At 38.6% G+C, this 17992-nt stretch overlaps 1 protein-coding gene across 1 annotated transcript in view; it reads left to right on the top strand.

The window, feature by feature from the left end:
- Positions 1-6297: 6297 nt before the first annotated feature.
- The window catches only part of Tspan7 (tetraspanin 7), a 108873-nt gene continuing 97178 nt past the window's right edge, over positions 6298-17992 (top strand). The window contains exon 1 of the mRNA XM_005080570.4: positions 6298-6434. Within this exon, the coding sequence (XP_005080627.1) occupies positions 6354-6434 (81 nt within the window). The 5' untranslated portion in view covers positions 6298-6353. The remainder of the gene's footprint in view (positions 6435-17992) is intronic.

The raw sequence follows: 17992 nt of genomic DNA, 5'->3' as shown, positions 1-17992 counted from the left end.
CCAGTGACTTTCTCTTAGTGGCCCCACCACCCAGCTACCAAAAAAAAATACACAGAGACTTATTCTTACTTATGGATTTCAAGTCTTAGCTTAACTTGTTTCTAGCCAGCTTTTCTAACTTAAATCATCCTGTTTCTTTTTAGCTATGTCTTGCCTCTGAGATTTTTACCTTTCTTTATTCTATATATCTTTCTTTCCCTTTTTTGTTTTTTTTATTTTTGAGGCAGGGTTTTTCTGCATAGCTATGGAACCTGTCCTGGAACTCACTTTGAAGACCAGGCTGGCTTCTCTCTTACATAGCTATTGACTGTTCAACTCTTTTTAGACCAATCAGGGATTTTAGACAGGTAAGCTAACACAGTTAAACAAATGCAACATAAAAGAATGCAACACACACCTTTGCATCATTAAACAAATATTCAACAGCATAAAGGAATGTAACACATCTTAAACTAATATTCCACAACAGTCTAATGCAGGCAGAAGTCGGAAAATGTTCCAACCTGTTCTTCCCAGGTTGGGAAATGTTGCCATTTCCTTAGACCCAGCCCTGATCTGCTTTCAGTCAGGCTGTTATAATTACCTCCCAATTCCTCTCCTGATTTCCCTCTTTTCTTTAGCTGATTTCTCATCCTTCATACTGCTTCCCAAATTACTTCCCTAAACCATGTCAGATTAAGTCATGTCACTAAGGGAGGATACTTCACTTCTCCTCTGACACTAACTTAGGGCCCTAGTGAGATCCACTGCCACCACAGCAAAGCCAAATTTTTTTGTCATCCCTGGGTCCTCTAGCTACCTTGTTACTTTTCTGAGTGAGCTTTTTGCTTTTGTTCAAGCTGCCTTTTTTCATACTGTTTCTAGACTGTAATGAGCTGCTTCCATAATCCTCAAAGACCACCGTCATCTCATTTCTACTTCAAGGCCCATTTCATATACACCCTTAGTCACAACTGTGCACCATTGATTTGTTCAGCAATTTTCTTTGCATTCCTACTGTATCTGTGTGGCGAGGACACAATAGTGTCCTCTGTTTAGAGTCTACATTTTAGTGAATGATGTGGTGGTTGTGGTGATGCAGGGGGAACCAACAACAAAAAAGGTTCAAGCACAAGCAAATTCAGACCCGAAACCAAAATCAAGTATGTAAACAAAAAAATGTTAGAGAACAGACAATGACTAGGTGATTGTTTTGACTGGGTGACTCTTTTCATCCAGAATGGCCTCTTTGAGGAGGTGACATCTGTATTGAGATTAAAATGACAAGAAGGGACAACCATTCAGGTGTGTGTGTGTGTGTGTGTGTGTGTGTGTGTGTGTGTGTGTGTGTGTGTAAGCATGCTTAGGTAGTGGGAAAGGCCCCTGGGTTGCAGGGAGAGACCATAGCACTGGTTTATACGAAAGTAGCTGAAACACAGGGCCAAAGAGAGCAGTAGCAGATAAAGTTGGAACCACCACAGGTATGTTATCCAAGCTGAGGTAAAGACTTGAGATTTAATCCCAAGTGTAGTAATAGAAAGTCTCCTGAGGCTTGTAGAAGGCAAGAGGCAGGCTAAGGATTGTGTTTGAAGATTCTTTTGAAATGTTACAGTCAACAGTTTGCAAAGATGATGATAGGAGCAGCGACCAGATAGGGGCTTTGGTGGTAGTTCTCTTCACCTTTAAGGAAGTGCCCAGTTTTGAGATAATAAAAAGTAAAAGCTTTCCTCAGTTTCAGATAAATGGAGAAAATGCTTCTTATCACTTTAGAAGGCCTGGAGAAACTCCTCCACTCCTCTTTGCCTCCAGAAATGTCTTTTACTTCCTGAAACACACCCTTTCAGCAGGTGGCGGAACCTTTGGACTCGCTGTAGTTAAATATCATTTCTGTATATGGTTAAGTAAATACAACTTAAACGTTACACTTTATCTATTTTAAAGTACAATTTAGGATAGCTCACATGTATGGGATAATGGAATCTGTGGCCTTTGTGTCTGGTTTCTTTCCCTTAGCATAAAGTTTTCAAGGTTCATCCACATTCTTGAATATAGTAGGCTATCTATTCCTCTTACCAGTGATTAACATTTCAGTGCATACATATGCTATATTTTGTTTATCCATCCATGATCTGATGAAGCACTTGGGCTAATGTGAATGGTGCTAATGTGAACATCCATATGCAACTGTGTGCTTAAATGCCTGTTTTCAATTCTTTTTGATGTATACATAAGGGTGGCTGCCACCAGAAAGCATGACAGACTGTGTATCTTTCTAGAAGATTATTTTATGTTTAATTATGTGTATGCATGTGTAAGTATGTGAATGTGAATGTGAATGTGGGCACCCAGAAGCTAGAGTTACAACCAGTCATAAACTACCCAGCTTGAAGGCTAGAAGCATGAGATCGAAGGGTCAGAAGACCTGCTCTTGCTGCTGCTCTGAGATGAATTTGTACTGTCCTCCTCATAGTTTCTGAGGCTGATCATTGATTGTTAATGCTCTTTGTCTACAAGTTATATTACTCTGATGTCTGCTTCTGTTGCCAGATGGCCTGTTTCCTGTGTGACTCAGTCTTCACATGGACTTACCTACTTATCGTTTTAACGGACCCAGTCATTGCTGATTAAGGGCCCCCAATAGTTTAATGTGACCCCATATTGATTTCATAATTATATTGCCACTAAGTTATTTGAAATGAATTCACATTCTGGGGTACTAGAGTTATACACACACACACACACACACACACACACACACATATTGAAGTATGCAATTCATCAGTGACCCCCTGGCAGGCACTTCTCTGTAGCTAAATCCTGGGAAATTTTAACATGGAATTGCAATGTGGCCTTGAGGTTTCACATTTTCAACAGACTCTCCTAATGGGAGCCAATGCTACTAGTTGGGGACAGGGTTGACACCAGATGGCAGGATCAGACACTGAACCATAGTTTGTAAATCAGACAGGCAAAGCTTTATTAGGACACTGGTCCAGCATCACCTGGAACTGGAGGGGGACCACAATGATCAAGAGGAGAGCCATATTGCTTGTTGGACAAACAAGAGCAGAAACTTTTATATATTTGCTGCGGGGTGGGCTAGAATTTGGTAATTGTCCATTAGTCATGGGCATAGTTTCAAGAGATATTTCCCTTCTTGGGCATTGACATCCTAGATTTGTGGGCTAAGGGTCAGGGGGCTCACTCAGTAAGAACTGAGCTACCAGTAGTATCATCATGTCACATAAATGTTCTTGCTTTATAACAGAACTGAAAGATTCTCCATGCTCGAGCTGCTGAAAAATCATAAGGGCAGAGCAGAAAAAGTGTAGCTGACCCAAGAGTCAATAGGCTGAGTTAACTTCTTATTATAGCCTTGGACAAAAAGCTTCTCAATTAGTCAACATGACCACATGCAGACCTGAACAGAGTCTGACGCACAGGTTAAGGCAGCAAAGGTGCGAGAATGATATGAAGATGGAGTTACCAAATTTATCATCCCACCCCGTGGGATATATGTAGGCTTTTTTAAGGAATCAGATTTTTAGCAGCAAAGACAGTATTGAAGTGTTTGTGAATTGACCGAGCCAACCATTATAATTCACATGCCAGACGCATTATCTCCAACAAGGCAGAGGAAGCATTTGTAATAAAAACATGTATTCAACCTCTGAAATCAGTGCTATTTAGATCAACTAAGAACAAATGAAGCCAGAGAGCTTAGTTACATTTGTCTTCAGTGACAGTTCCTTCTTATCTTTGTTTTTTATTTGTGTTGCTATCTCAGACCATACTAATTTTAGCTTGGTTCAGTCTTAAGGGGCTCCCAGTCTATAAACATTCTGGCCTTCTGGTCTTTGACTGAACAAAGCTGTTGGCAAAGAAGGAGGAAAAAGAAGAGAATACATGATAAGTTAATGGCCCTGAGGCTTTTTGGCTTTTGTCACTTTGCAGTGGTTCCCATCTGTTTCATCAAGACCAACTTGTCCTCTTTTGGGCGAGACTTTTCTGGATTTAGCAATGAAACTTGTGAATGCAAGAAAATTCCTCAGTCTTTGTAAAACTAGAATGATGTTTTTAACCCCAAACCACAGATCACGATTTGTTAGCAAGGCTGTCTACAAAAGATTTTAATTTACTTACTTATTAGTTATGTTACTTAAGGCATATATATGCATTTATATGTATGCATTTATATATACACATTTAAATAGTTTCTTTGGTGTAGAACAATCTAAGCTTTCAAGAAATTAGACTTAATTAGACATTCCAAAATAAAGCTCCAAATTGAAGTGGTGAGGAGTTAGTTGAAGCAGATTTTTTTCATCCATAAATATCCTCTAGTCTGTATAAACTCATCAAATTATACTTGAGGGGGGTGTTAGGATTTTTCACTTTACAAAATCACTTACACATGGCCAAGATATTTTTCAGCTATGAGCCTAAAGTCATTAGAAGCCTTTCCCCGTTCCTCCAGAGAGTTGTAGCAATCCGTCTGCAACTGCTCAAGGTGTAGAAGAAATCTCTTTTGTCGAGAGGACTTTAATTTCATCACAACAAGAACAATGGCCCTCAAAGCTTGCTTAGTATTAGAACCAGCTGAAGCTTTGCTAGGAATGGGCCGGGCATTCACTGCTTCTTTTCAGCTCTGCAGGTGGTACAAATGAGCAGCAATCATTGAGAGTTGCTGCAAGGTCTCCCTTTCTTTCACCTGCACTCTTTCTTACGATTGAGCATTTTCTTCACCATGTCTTCTATCTCATATTTGTTTCTTGTTTGTACAGCGACTTTACTGACCTGCAACCATGTCTAATTTATTGCAGGTAATAATTATAGTAGCCACAGCTGTTCTTGAAAGGCTTTGCCAAGCTCTATTGACTATTATTTTATTCTTTCACAGAATGTATTCTTAGCCATGTCCACATGGAGCTAGCCTGTGATGCTGCTGCTTCCTACTGTACTTTCTCTAGGGAATAAGATTAAATCTCCGACAGAATCTATACTATGTGTTCTTCTTTGAACTAGCCACAGGAAAAAAAATCTAGGTATAGCAATATTATTTTATATTCTGAAATAAACCACATGCCATAAAAGTCATTCTTGAAAAATTATGCTGTTCATTAATTTTTATTATTCTCACTAAACTACGCAGCCACCACCATTATGCAATTTCACTACACTTTTGTCACTCAAAAAATCAAAGCAACCATCCAACCCATCAATAGTTACTCTTTCCTTATTCCTGTCCCCTAACAACCATTCCTTTATTTTTTTCTCTATGGGTTTATTTTAGATGTGGACCACTCAGTATGTGGTCTTTCTGTGTCTTGCTTCTTTCACTATGCATACTTTGAAAGCTCATCCTCTTTGATGCATGTACCAGCAGTACCTCATTTCTTTTTACAGATGAATAGCTTTCCAGTGTATGAATAAGTACATCACCCGTTTGTCAGTTGATTCCACTTGTTACTAGTATGAATTTGTGTCATACACAGCCACACCCAAGTTTTCACGTGGACTTGTGCCTTCATTTCTCTTGGTTAGATATCTAGGAGTAGAATTCTTATGGTGACTCTACATTCAACTTTTGGAGGAAATACCAAGTTGCTTTTCAAGGCTTGCTTCCTTGCTGCAGTGTGGCTTCACAGGAGGGAGATTGTGTTCACTAGGTGAGGCAAGTGATTCTCTGGTAGTTTAAATGACTTTTGTTGTTTTATATATATTATATATATATATATATATATGAATACTGCTATATCTTGTGATTTTGTAGTTTTGTTATTTCCAAATTTGAAGAAATAAAAAACTATCGAGTTCAAAAGGAACCTATAGATACCACTGAAATAGCAGCATTTGGGGGTCTCTGGGCTCCCCAGTTCCTTACTATCTTTCCAGCTGTCTCTCTGGCTGTCACAGTCTGTTCCTGGCACAGACCAGGTGCGCTTATCTCCAAGGACATGACTCCTGAGTGTCCAAACGCAGGAACACACTATACAATCTCTGTGTAGCCAGGTGCAGGCCCTGCTTCGTACAAAGCCGAAATCTTAATGCTCAGGTGGCCTGAGTTTTGCCCTGACCTCCAACCCGGCCTCGGTCCAGGAACCAGTACAGGCTCCACCTCAGCTGGGGGTCTGTGTCCACGCAGGAGTGCAACCTTGGGCTGCATTCTTAGCCTGGAATCGCCAGCAGGTCTGTTCCTTCTGACCAAGCCTCGCAGGGCGCGCGCTAATGCACGCGCGTCGCTTAGCCTGCGCGTGCACGGGAAGCTCAGGCTGCACGCGCCCCCCCGCCCCGCCTCCCTTGGCCCCGCCTCCTCCCCCTCCCTCGTGCCCGCCCGCCGCCCGCCGCCACTGCCGCCGCCGGAGCTCTGTAGTATGGCATCGAGGAGAATGGAGACCAAACCTGTGATAACCTGTCTCAAAACCCTCCTCATCATCTACTCCTTCGTCTTCTGGGTGAGTGCCCACGCCTGGCTTCGGGCCGGGACACGGTCCATCAGACCGTGTGGTGATGCTATTAGAAAGAAAGGTGGATGGAAAACCCAAACCCCAAACCCAGTTTTAGCGGGTGGATAAGGAGACAGGCGCCGGCTGCTGAGTCGGGGCTGCGGGATGGTAGGGTGCAGGTCTGGGCTGCTCCGACCCTCGATTTTGTCTGATGAAAGCTATGTAAGGAGCTACGTGGTGGCGGTGGTTACAGATTTTTAACCCTTCCAAAAATATTTTTATAATACATTAATTTCTTGAGCTCTCAGGACAGGGTCAGCCCCTGGGGAAAGTTGTGGATTTGTCTGTTTTCTCTTCTGGACTCCTCTCCCTACCTTACCAGCCAGTTTTGGGGGCCTGTTGGGTCTAACCTGTGGAGGGCTGGGAGCGGGCACAGGACAGCAGGGTTTGGTGCCAGATTCCGACTTAGTCCCGACCCTGTGGGGCTGCGGGGTGAGAGTCGCTGAGAGCCCTCTGCATGCCTGGACAAGGGCAATCAGTCTTCCAAGCGCACTAATGCGGGACAGGCTCTGCCACCGCGTGGAGGCGCTCGGAGAGGGTCTTACATAAGCCAGGGGTATCTTTGAGCTTTCTAAGCTCCTGAGTCTTAGGACCCCTTCTCTGGTTCCTTTCCACCGTTTACTGTTTCTATCCGGTCATTGTGTTTACTGTGTGAATCTAATCTGCAGTGCTTAAAGAGGAGGACCCCTACCACCTGGTGGCTGCGGTAGTGCCCCAACTCTGTTCCCCACCTAATTGGTACTGCTACTAGTCCTTGAGCCCAATGCAGAAAGGTGACGTCAGTCCTTCAGGCCCGGCCGGCCCTCGCTGAGGGATGCGCCCTTCTGTGCGCAGGAGGAGGGAAAAAAGGGGAGGAGGGGGCTCCGGGCTTATGCCTTACCTCATCCTGTTTGACAATTCATGGAATCAGTGCAGGCTTGACACTGCAGTGATTCATTTGCAGAGGTGGGTGGTACCTAAAGACCATTCCCAGTTCTTTCTCTCACCACGTAGATGCCCACCACCCCCAGTTCCCTCTTCCCAGCTCAAGCCACAGTTATCCTGCAAAGGAATGAATACCTGCCTCCTCCCATAATCTGGGTCATTCCAGCTGACAACGCAGTCGTTTTGAAAGCTGAAGCTCTATTAAAAAAATCTTACCTTTGTTTTTTTTTTCTTCCCACCCCAATGTTAACCCCGTTTTTGCTTCAAAAGTGGAGCACGGTATTGAATGAGGTACCTACATACGACTGATGGTAAACTGGATTGTTTGCAATAGCCAAGACAGGAGATGAGATTTATTATGCATTTTACAAAATCCCTAATGTGTATAGGCTTTTCGTTGCCACTGACGTTGTTAATACTTAAGGTCTGGAAAATTTTGGAGTGTGGCGACGATGCATACCAGGGGCTCTGCAATGAGACAGAGTGGCATGATCGAGACAGCCCACCACATGAGAGAAACATAGAAGCTGACTTTTTTTGGACTGGAAATGACACAGGTTGAATCATCTCAGTAGTGGAACTATGGGCTAGCTATACATTCAAGGATCTTGTTATGTATCCCTGGAAAAAGCAGTAATGCTTGGTGACTGTCCAACTTCGGAGTAGCCATTGCTGGGCACTGGTTTAGCTCTTTATATATCGCCTTCAATCTGTTTTTGTTATGCACACTTCCTATTTGTTACTGGAGAAAATCTGTGAATGTCTATATTAGAATCCTGAAAAAAGAAGGTTTATGGTGCATGGGAAGGAAGGAAGGTTGTTTCCTGAGCATCTCTGAAGCCTGGTAAAGGTGTTGTTCCAAGCTTCCGAATTTCATTTGGATTATTTAACTCTTTTTGTTTCACAGCCTCCCCCCACATGAACCCAATTGCTTAATGCCTCCTAAAATGTTCACTGTGTTGTACGCCTCTGAAATTTCCCCATGCTGACACTTAAATTTATTTTTTTTTTACTTTAAAATTTTTCATATTCTTAAGTATTTACCCAGAGTATCTTCAGTAATTTAAATAGAATTTAATTATCATTTCATACTTTACAATAAAAAGAATGAGCTGTCACAAGATGATAGGACATTCTAAAGATGTTTTTCTTAATAAGCCATCATCCAATTGCTGACGGCTTTTTAAAACTGTACCTTGAATGCTATTTTGAACAAAGCAGCTCTATTCAGATATGAGTCATATGATATATGTCACCCATTTAAAGTATGCTATATAAATATATTAACATAAATGGTTTTCAGTTTAGTGTATTGTCAGTTTTAGTGTATTCACAGATACATCCATAACTTCAGTTCATTTTCGATTTTTTCATCATTGAAAATGATGAAAAGAAACCCTGTCATGTCCAGTAGCTCCCATTTTCTCTCCCACTTATCCCTCTCCTGGTGCTTGCCCTAGGCAACCACAAATCTACTTTCAATTCCTGTAGATTTTACTATTCTGAACATTTCATATACGCGAGGTCACATATTTGCCCTTTTGTGACTGATTGGTTTCAATTAGCATGAGATCTTCATGATTCATTCATGTTGTTATGTGTACAGTACTTCATTCAGTTTTATGTTAAAATGGAATTTCATTTTGTGAATATGCTATATTTTATTTATCCATTGATGGGCCATTTGACTGTTATGGATGATGAGGTTATGATGGTTTATGTGCTCTCTCTCTCTCTCTCTCTCTCTCTCTCTCTCTGTGTGTGTGTGTGTGTGTGTGTGTGTGTATGTGTGTGTGTGTTTGTGTACATTCTCATTTTTCTTGGCCATATACCTGTATGAAATTACCAGGTCATATAACTCTATGGTTTATTTTTTTTTGAAGAATGGCCATCCTGCCTTTCAGAGCAAGTGTTCCATTTTATATTCCCTTCAACACTTAGGCTCCCAGGTTCTCCATATGCTTGCCAGCATTTATTACAATCTGGATATTTAATTGTAGCCATTCTAGTACATGTGCATTTATGTATCTTACTGTTTCTCTGCTTTGAATTTCCTTAATGAATGCTAATGCTGACTACTTTAAAATGCTTAATGGTTGTTAGTCATCTCTTAAAGAGATACATATTCATGTTCATTCACCATTTTATTTAGACTATTTATCTTTTATTATTATATTATTAATCACTTACATATTCTAGGTATAATCTCGTATCACTATGAAACTTTTGCAAAAATATTTTCCATTCTGTAGGTTCCCTTCCTCTTAGGTCTTTTTGAACTATGTATACATATATATGTGTGTGTGTGTTAATGAAGTGCAAATGGATTGACTTTTTGTTTGTTGTATTGTGCATGCTTTTGATGACATATGTAAGAACCCTTGACAAAGATCACAAGAATAACCTGTTAAAAACTATTTATAAGAGTTCTCAATTCAATAAATATAATGGATATATGACTATTTCTTGAATACCAAGTACTATGTCTGGCACATGGTAAGTACTCCAGTTTTTTGTTTTGTTTTGTTTTTAAGGGGAATGTGGAGAGATGATTAGTCAGAATTATTTCCATTTTGTTCTTCGTAAATTGTCTTAATTGCACTTCATTCACTTCAGTTTAGGTTTAGGAATAGAAGGTATTTCATCTTTTTTTTTTTTGGTTTTTTGAGACAGAGTTTCTCTGTATTGTTTTGGTGGCTGTCCTGGAACTCTCTCTGTAGACTAGGCTCGCCTTGAATGCACAGAGATCCGCCTGCCTCTGCCTCCCGAGTGCTGGGATTAAAGGCGTGCACCACCAACGCCTGGCTAAGGTGTTTCATCTTAAAATGGCCATAGGTTAGTAGCATCAAGAAGTATTTTGGCCTATACCAAACCAGAAGACTACTGTTAAGAAAAAGAGATCATTGTTTTTATCTGTATTTTTTCCCTTTTGTTTTGCTTTTCAAGACAGGTTTCTCTGTGTATCCCTGACTTGACTGTCCTGGAACTCACTTTGTAGACCAGTAGACCAGTCTGTCCTCAAACTCACAGAGATCCACCTGCCTCTGCTGGGATTAAAGGCTTGGGCCACCACTTCTGGGCTTTATCTGGATGCTTTTGTTTGCAATCATTCTCCCTGGCAGCCATATTTTGCAAAAGCTCTGATTCTCAAGAGGGGACAATCTTTCCATATTTAGCCACGTCTAGATACATTTTTTGTTACATCTGGTGTGAGTTCCACAGGCATTTGGTGGATAGAGACCACAGGTGTTGACAAGCAACTACATGATGACTCCTTGTAGGGGTTGAGCCCTGTCCAATATCTGGCTCAAAAGGTTAATGGTGCTGGTAACTTTTACTCTGTTGGAACCGTGCTGTGAAGAAAAGGAGAGCCTAATGTGAATTCACTGTATTTACCACACCACAGCATGTGCAACACAATTACGTGTCAGAAGAAAAATATTCTCTATGGTGTGCCATAATTGTTTGTTGCAAGATTAAAGGTAAGTGACTCTTTACAGATTGTGTTCTAATGGGTAGGATGGTTTTCCTTCTAGTTCAATGACATCACTTGTGTGCTAATAACACATTCTTATTTTCCTTGATTTGTATATTTTTATTTTCAGATTTGGTTTTAGAGGGGGAAAACACCTAGGAGTAATTTCTCCAGTGCTTTAAAGACTAGAAACAGTGTTACCTGGTAGTTTACTTGGGAAATATTTACATTCTTAATAATGAATTGCTGGGCGGTGGTGGCACACGCCTTTAATCCCAGCACTCGGGAGGCAGAGGCAGGTGGATCTCTGTGAGTTTGAGGCCAGGCTGGACCGACAGTCTCCAAAACAATACAGAGAAACCCTGTCTCGTAAAAAAAACAAAAAAAAATAATGAATGACAGCTGAAATTTAGCAACCACTCCTGCCTTATTTTTTTTAACACACTACAGCTGGGTAGAGTTTTGAAAAGGGTATTAGTTTCGGTCTATCTGTGGAGGATTTGATGTGTTCTTCCTATTCACATGTTGGTAGATGACTGGGGGACTTAAAAAAGACTTGCTTGCAATAAAGACTGTTAAATAGTTATATATATTGTGATCTCTTTTATCAGATAGATTAGTGAACTGTAATTTAACTTAAATTTGGATAAAAATATGTGTCTTGCTCTTTATAAAATGAAGGTTCTAATTTTCATGAGAAATATATTTTAGAAGCAAACAAGAAAACCTTCTAAATATGTTACCAGAAAACTGTTTTGATTTATAAATTTCTATCAACTTTGAGTACTCATCTGAGTTCTAAGGTAAGACTTAAGTTGGCTACATCTGAACAGTGTTTTGAAGATAAATATGCTTTGCTTCATTCTAGTGAATATTGGATTTGATTATTTTATTGTCTAAGAATTCAATTAGTTTACTAATGGCATTGTTAAATCTTTTCATGGTGAAATACCAGAGATGTCTCTTTTCCTTTGTAAAACTTCATTAATCATTTGGGGGTAATTAAAACATAATTTTTCTCTCTTTTTATCTAGAAAGTTCAGTGATTAGGTTTAATAAAGAGGGAAAAATCTTAGAGAAGGACATAACATTTACAGAGTGATTGAGATTGGTCACACACTCCTGCCAAAATTTTTTACATGTCAGTTCAGGTCAACAAACATTCACTGAATGTCTGTCTTTACTAGATATCATTTATTCTATAAGATGTTATCTGTTCACTGCATGCTGCATTTGCCATCTTAGTTGGATTTATCAGTAATACACTCATTTCCAAATTATTCATTTTTAGATATTTTCTAATAGTTACACTACAGAAGATGGAAATTAAGTTCCTTTGAACCCTTCTTTTTCTCTCATATTCTCATTTACCTAAAATATTATCAGTTTTCACATATCATTTTGTTTAAGCAGTGGAATGTTATGAGGTGACTAGAAAAATCTCTCCATAGTAGAGCCATGTAGTATATATGTTTTCCCTGTAGTTACCAACCACCTTACTTTTTCATTTGTATTTAGTATACTTACTAAAATTCATTTTCATGTTCTTTTCAAGAATTATATTTCTTTGCTCAGTCTATAAGCACTGCATGCATCTTTTGTATGGCTTAGTGTTGGAGACATTTCTCTTGTATCATTTTGAGTTTCAACTCAGACAAATGTTCTCTAGGCTTCTGCTTTGTTGAATCCTCAAAGTTCCTAGATGTGTGTTCTCTTTCTTGATTTTTTTCTCTTTATTTTTATAGAGCAAAGGAAAAGGGTGTGTGGGAAGTCATATAGAGAAGCCTTTACAAATTTAGAGCTCTTATTTGATGCTTATATTTAGCATGATAACTTGACTGAATATATAATTGTAGTTTAGAAAGCATTTACCCTCAAATTTTTACTAAGTTCTACCAATGTCTTCTTTTATTAATGATGAAAAATATATTATTACAATTCTTCTTGTATCCTGTTTTCCTCTCTGGAAGTTTTTTCTTGTATATTTACAGTGCTCTGAAATTTTTCTCTGAAAATATTAGGAATTTTTTAATTTTTTAAAAAATTCTTTAGTTCTTCATTGTTTCTTCCAAACTATTTTGTTTTAGACCATGTTATAATCACAGATTTCTTCTGATTCATATATGTTTAAGAAGGGTCATTTTAAACACATTTGGAAGCTGTTAACATGATCTATTCCTGTGTTTCTTGTTTATAAGTCGTGTGCCTTTGTTGGGCTAGGTAAGTTTTAGAACCAAGATCGGTAATTTTATGCCTTTGATTTTTCTATTGGTCTGATTAGATGGCCTACAGGAGAATACTTTCATTTCTCTCTGAACAAGAAGGAGAGATATGAGAGATACCATATGCAGTACATAAATGCCCACTCTGCTTCTCTTCCTGGTTCAGAGACTCTGTTTCACTCTCTGAGGAATACATCTCTGAACCTATGGAAGAATGAGAGAAAAACCAGAGACAGGAAGTTGGAGGTTTCCTAATTGCTCTTTAAAAAGTGTTTTACTAGATTCTTCTTATTTCAGCCTCCTCTCTTCCCTAACTTCAGCTGTCTATGTCTTCTGGAGGTGCTTGGGTGTCAATATTTTAGGCTTTTCCAAAGCTACTGCCATATTTTTGTTACCTCTCAGGATATCAATATGGTTGTCTCTTCCACTCTGTTTATTACTGTGGGTTTTAAAAAGATCCTTTTAGTGTCATGTCAGTGAAATTTTGGGGTTTAGCCAAGATGTGCTCAATCCATCATTTTTAACTTGGAGTCCTTTCTATATCTCTGTTTTATATGCTATTAATTAAATAAGTAGTTGATTCTGAGTGATTGTATAGAAAATCTAAAATAATAATAGTTAGGTTATCACGTTATTGGTATAAACGCGTAACGCGCGCGTGCACGCGCGCACACACACACACACCCAGAGAGAGAGAGAGAGAGAGAGAGAGAGAGAGAGAGAGAGAGAGAGAGAGAGAGAGAGAGAGAGAGAGACTGAACCTAGACTGAACCTAGAGTCTTAGGCATGCTAGGCAAGCACTTTATCCTATTAAAAATTTTTGGAAAAATGCTTTTGAATGACAAGGGAAATATTCTGTGTTGGAATAGGCTTGCTAAAGCACACTCTTGAAAAGGTCATCTGGTTATCAGGGACAGAACAAATAGGGACAAAGCTCTGAAGTTTTCTGATACCTTATCTTCACTTCTCATTTCTTCTCACTAGGAAACGACTCAATGTGGTGTTTTATGACATCATTGAGACTCTACTAGACTAACTTAATGTGGTTGCATAAGAATTTAAAATATGATATCTGTGTGGTGGGAGACTTGTTGTTAAATCATCATTTTATGCTATTGTGGTTATGGGACATGCATATGATAATCTGAAATCTTCCTTTTTTAATTAACTTATTTCCCATATACAATGTGAAGTTAGGACATGCATACTGTCGTCCATACCATTTAGGGAACAATAAGCTCTTTCTACTTAGTAGTTGCTAAGAAACTAGCTGAATTTTTATCAGAATCAAATGAAATTCATTTCATTTTAATCTCAACAAGAGCCATTGATTTGAAGTCACTGTGCTATGTGTTATGATGACTCATTGGCTCTTCAGCATTATATCCTGTCTTAAATATCTCAGAAGGTGCTGCGAATAGGAAGTCATTTGTGACTATTTCTTTGTTTAAACACATTAAACCCTTGAGATTGATGACTAATGTACTGCCAAACCAACTGGAAATACACTTTAGAAACATATCCTTAAGTTCTTCTTCTTTGCTTGAGTCACAGCAGCTTCTGATATGAGTTATCATCTCATGGTAGAAAGCATGTCATTGGATTGATATGTAAATTCCTTTTGTTGACTGTTATTCCCTTGCTGAGACAAAATGATTTTCATTCTTGGCAGAACATATTATTCTCCTTTATATAGTGCCTTTATAATATCCATCAAGAATAGTATGAAGAGGAGGGAAATAGAAGAGGGGTTTCCATTTTTTTGTTTTCCATTTTGTTTGTTGATCAGTTGAATATGTAAGAATTTTTAAAAATCTAGTGATAAAATCAAGGATCCTATTCTTCCTTGAAATATTTTCTGTAATGATTTTTGAAGGTGAGCATTTCCCATCATTATCTGTTTTAGGAGAAGTTTGAAGGTATCCATATTAAGAGATGATTGGTTGGGTTTGGAATAGATACTAATTGAACAACTTAAATCAGTAATTCTTAACCCATTTTGTCAACTTTAAGTGCCTTAATTTTCCCTAAAGTAAATGTCTAAACTACATTCTAAGATACTATGATTCACTTGGTCTGGATGGGGTTCCAGCACGAATAGTTTTGAAATAAGTACCTAGAGTTTCAACTGTGCAATTAGGATTGGATTGTAAACCCCTGACATGAGAACACATAATAGCTAACAGAAGACCATTTCATCTTAAGTCTCCTGGATTTGGAGGTAGCTAGGAAGTATCCAGAAAGGACTTACTGATCGAATCTTCTTTGACTGAGGCAAAATCTACAGTGTCTCCTCCCAAAACTAAAATAGCTGTGTCATCTTTAAGAGACTGTGCTTATCCTTGTTAAATAAATCAATGCTTATCTAATCATCCAGGATCTTCTTTTTGGCATTTATTTATTTATTGGGGGTAGGGGTACATCACAATTTGTAAATGCAAGTAACAGGACAACATTCACAGGTGACTTCTCTTCCATCATGTAGGTTCTTGGGATCTAATTCAGTTTACCTGCTGAACAATTTTGCTGGCCCACCAAAGTTCTTATTAAAGCATAAATTCCCACTCATGATTTCAGAACCTAAATTAAAACTTGTATTTTAATTGATATGGAGAGGGGCCTGGGTTTGTGCATTAAAAAGAAAAACCCTCAAAGTGGATCTGATGCCTGCTTGGGATATAGCTATTAATTATATGTAATAAGTTATTGACGGAATTTTCATAGGTGGACATAATGGACACAGTTTTGGGTTTTGTATCCACAGAAGTGCTATCTGGTAAATGTTTACAGATGAATTCTTCCAGATTGGAGTTCTTTCCGTTCCTTAGGACAAGTTGATTGCTGTTCAAAGTTGCCTTTCAAAGTTAGGAAGGCAACTTTGCTTTTGTCAAAAAATGAGGCCTGTACTGTGGAGATGGCTCAGTGGATGGGTGAAGTGATTGCTGTGGAAGTGTGAGAGGAAAACCTGAGTTCATCCCCCAATCCTCGTGTTAACACCTGGGTAATTTTGGTATGCACTTGTAATCCTGTTGCTGGGGAAGTAGAGTCGAGAGAGGATCCCTGAAGCACACTGGCCAACTACTTTAGCTGAATTGGTAAGCTTCAGATTTAGTAAGAGACTCTATTTGAAAAAATGGGCATAGAACTGAGGAAAACACCTGGTGTAACTCTTCAGGCTCCACATTCATGCATAAACATAGACATGTATGCTTGTGCATACATGGCCATCCACCATCCAATATATAATGCAAAAAGATGAATTTATTATTTACCAAAGGAAGACAAAGCTGTATTAGTTAATCATAGTTTATAACTAAAGTGTATTTTTGATGGAATCATGGTATTGGAATGGTTTTCATTATGGGAATATGAGTTGTTGCTCTTGTCCTTATAAACATCATAATTTGATGAGAGTGTTCACCCTCATCATCAGTATCATTAGTATGCTTGTATGCACATGTTGTGCATAGAGGGATGCAGGTTTACATTACTGGTTGGCAAGGGCCCATGACCACTGTGCTATGTCACTATCCAAGACTGTTCTTGATAATGTCAAACTTGTTTGTCCACTGATGATCAGTTGGTAATGAACTGAATGATGTAGTTTCTTATAATTCTGAATGTGGTCTCTAAAGCAAATTGGCTGTCATAATTGGACTGAAATGAATTGTCATCCATCAAAATAGTTTTAAAAGTTGAGGTTGGTGATTACTATTGCTCACCATATCTATTAAGTGATCAATCTTTGTCCCCCAGTAGGACTATAGAGACTTTTCAGTTGTCTTAAGGTACCAGTTCTTAGTGTTATGAGATTGCATCACATTTTTGAAATATGATTTTCATGTGTAGAACTTTGGGTAACACTAAATATGCTAAGTTATATTGTTGCTAAAAGAAATAGATATCAGATTTTTTGTTTTGCTTTGCTTTTTTATTTTTCTTTCTTTCTTGCTAAAAGAAATAGATATCAGATTTTGTTTTGTTTTGCTTTGCTTTTTTCTTTTACTTTCTTTTTTTTGAGACAGAGTCTCACTGTGTAACTCTAATGCCCTGGAACTTACTATGTAGACCAGGCTGGCCTCAAACTCACAGAGATCCCCTTTTCTCTGCCTCTGAGTTCTAGGATTAAAAGCATGTGCCACCAAATCCAGCTGTAGATGTTACACTTTCCTTTACAAGTTCATGATTATCATATGATCACCAACACTTGACTCTGGTGAATAAGCTGGAACTTGAACCCAAGCAGACATGGGGAATATAGATTCTCATTCAGTCTCAGTTTTAGCAAATGTTGGGTTCACTTTCAACCCAAAGGAAGTCCTTGTCCAATTACTGGAAACAATAAACTTCCTAATGGTGTTTGTGGGATGATTCAAAACCCAAAGTTCTAGCTCTGTATTCTTGAGGAAGGAGTACCAACTATTATTTTTATCAGAAATGATTTCCATTCACACAAATGTATGAACAGTAAAATGCTAACATAATTTTAGTCCATCAGGAATAATCTTGATTACATGTATTTATTTATTTACTTTGGATTTGGGAGCCATGGCTTCACTGACTTGAAACCTCGTTGGACTGACTTCAAATTTGTATCTCCACAGTACTGGGATTATAGAAGCAAGTCACCATGTACCATTATTATTTATGATTTGATTTGTCTTTCAAATGAAGAAATACAAAACATTAAGATAGAAAAAAGATAAAAATATCTTGTTATGACTGTAGTTGATATATACCAAAGCATCCAGAAAGTATAGTGAAAAGTTAAGAATTTGATATGCTGGCTAGATATAAGGTAAGGATAAAATACTAGCTGCCTTTCATCAGTTCATCATGAAAGCCTTAGAAGAGAATAGTTCACTTGCAGTACCATCAAGAATCAT

Source organism: Mesocricetus auratus, unplaced genomic scaffold, assembly GCF_017639785.1.
Source record: "Mesocricetus auratus isolate SY011 unplaced genomic scaffold, BCM_Maur_2.0 Super-Scaffold_100033, whole genome shotgun sequence".
NCBI classification, from domain to species: Eukaryota; Metazoa; Chordata; class Mammalia; order Rodentia; family Cricetidae; genus Mesocricetus; species Mesocricetus auratus.
The sequence above is the reverse complement of the archived record's forward strand: the minus strand, read 5'-3'. Positions and strand labels throughout refer to the sequence as shown.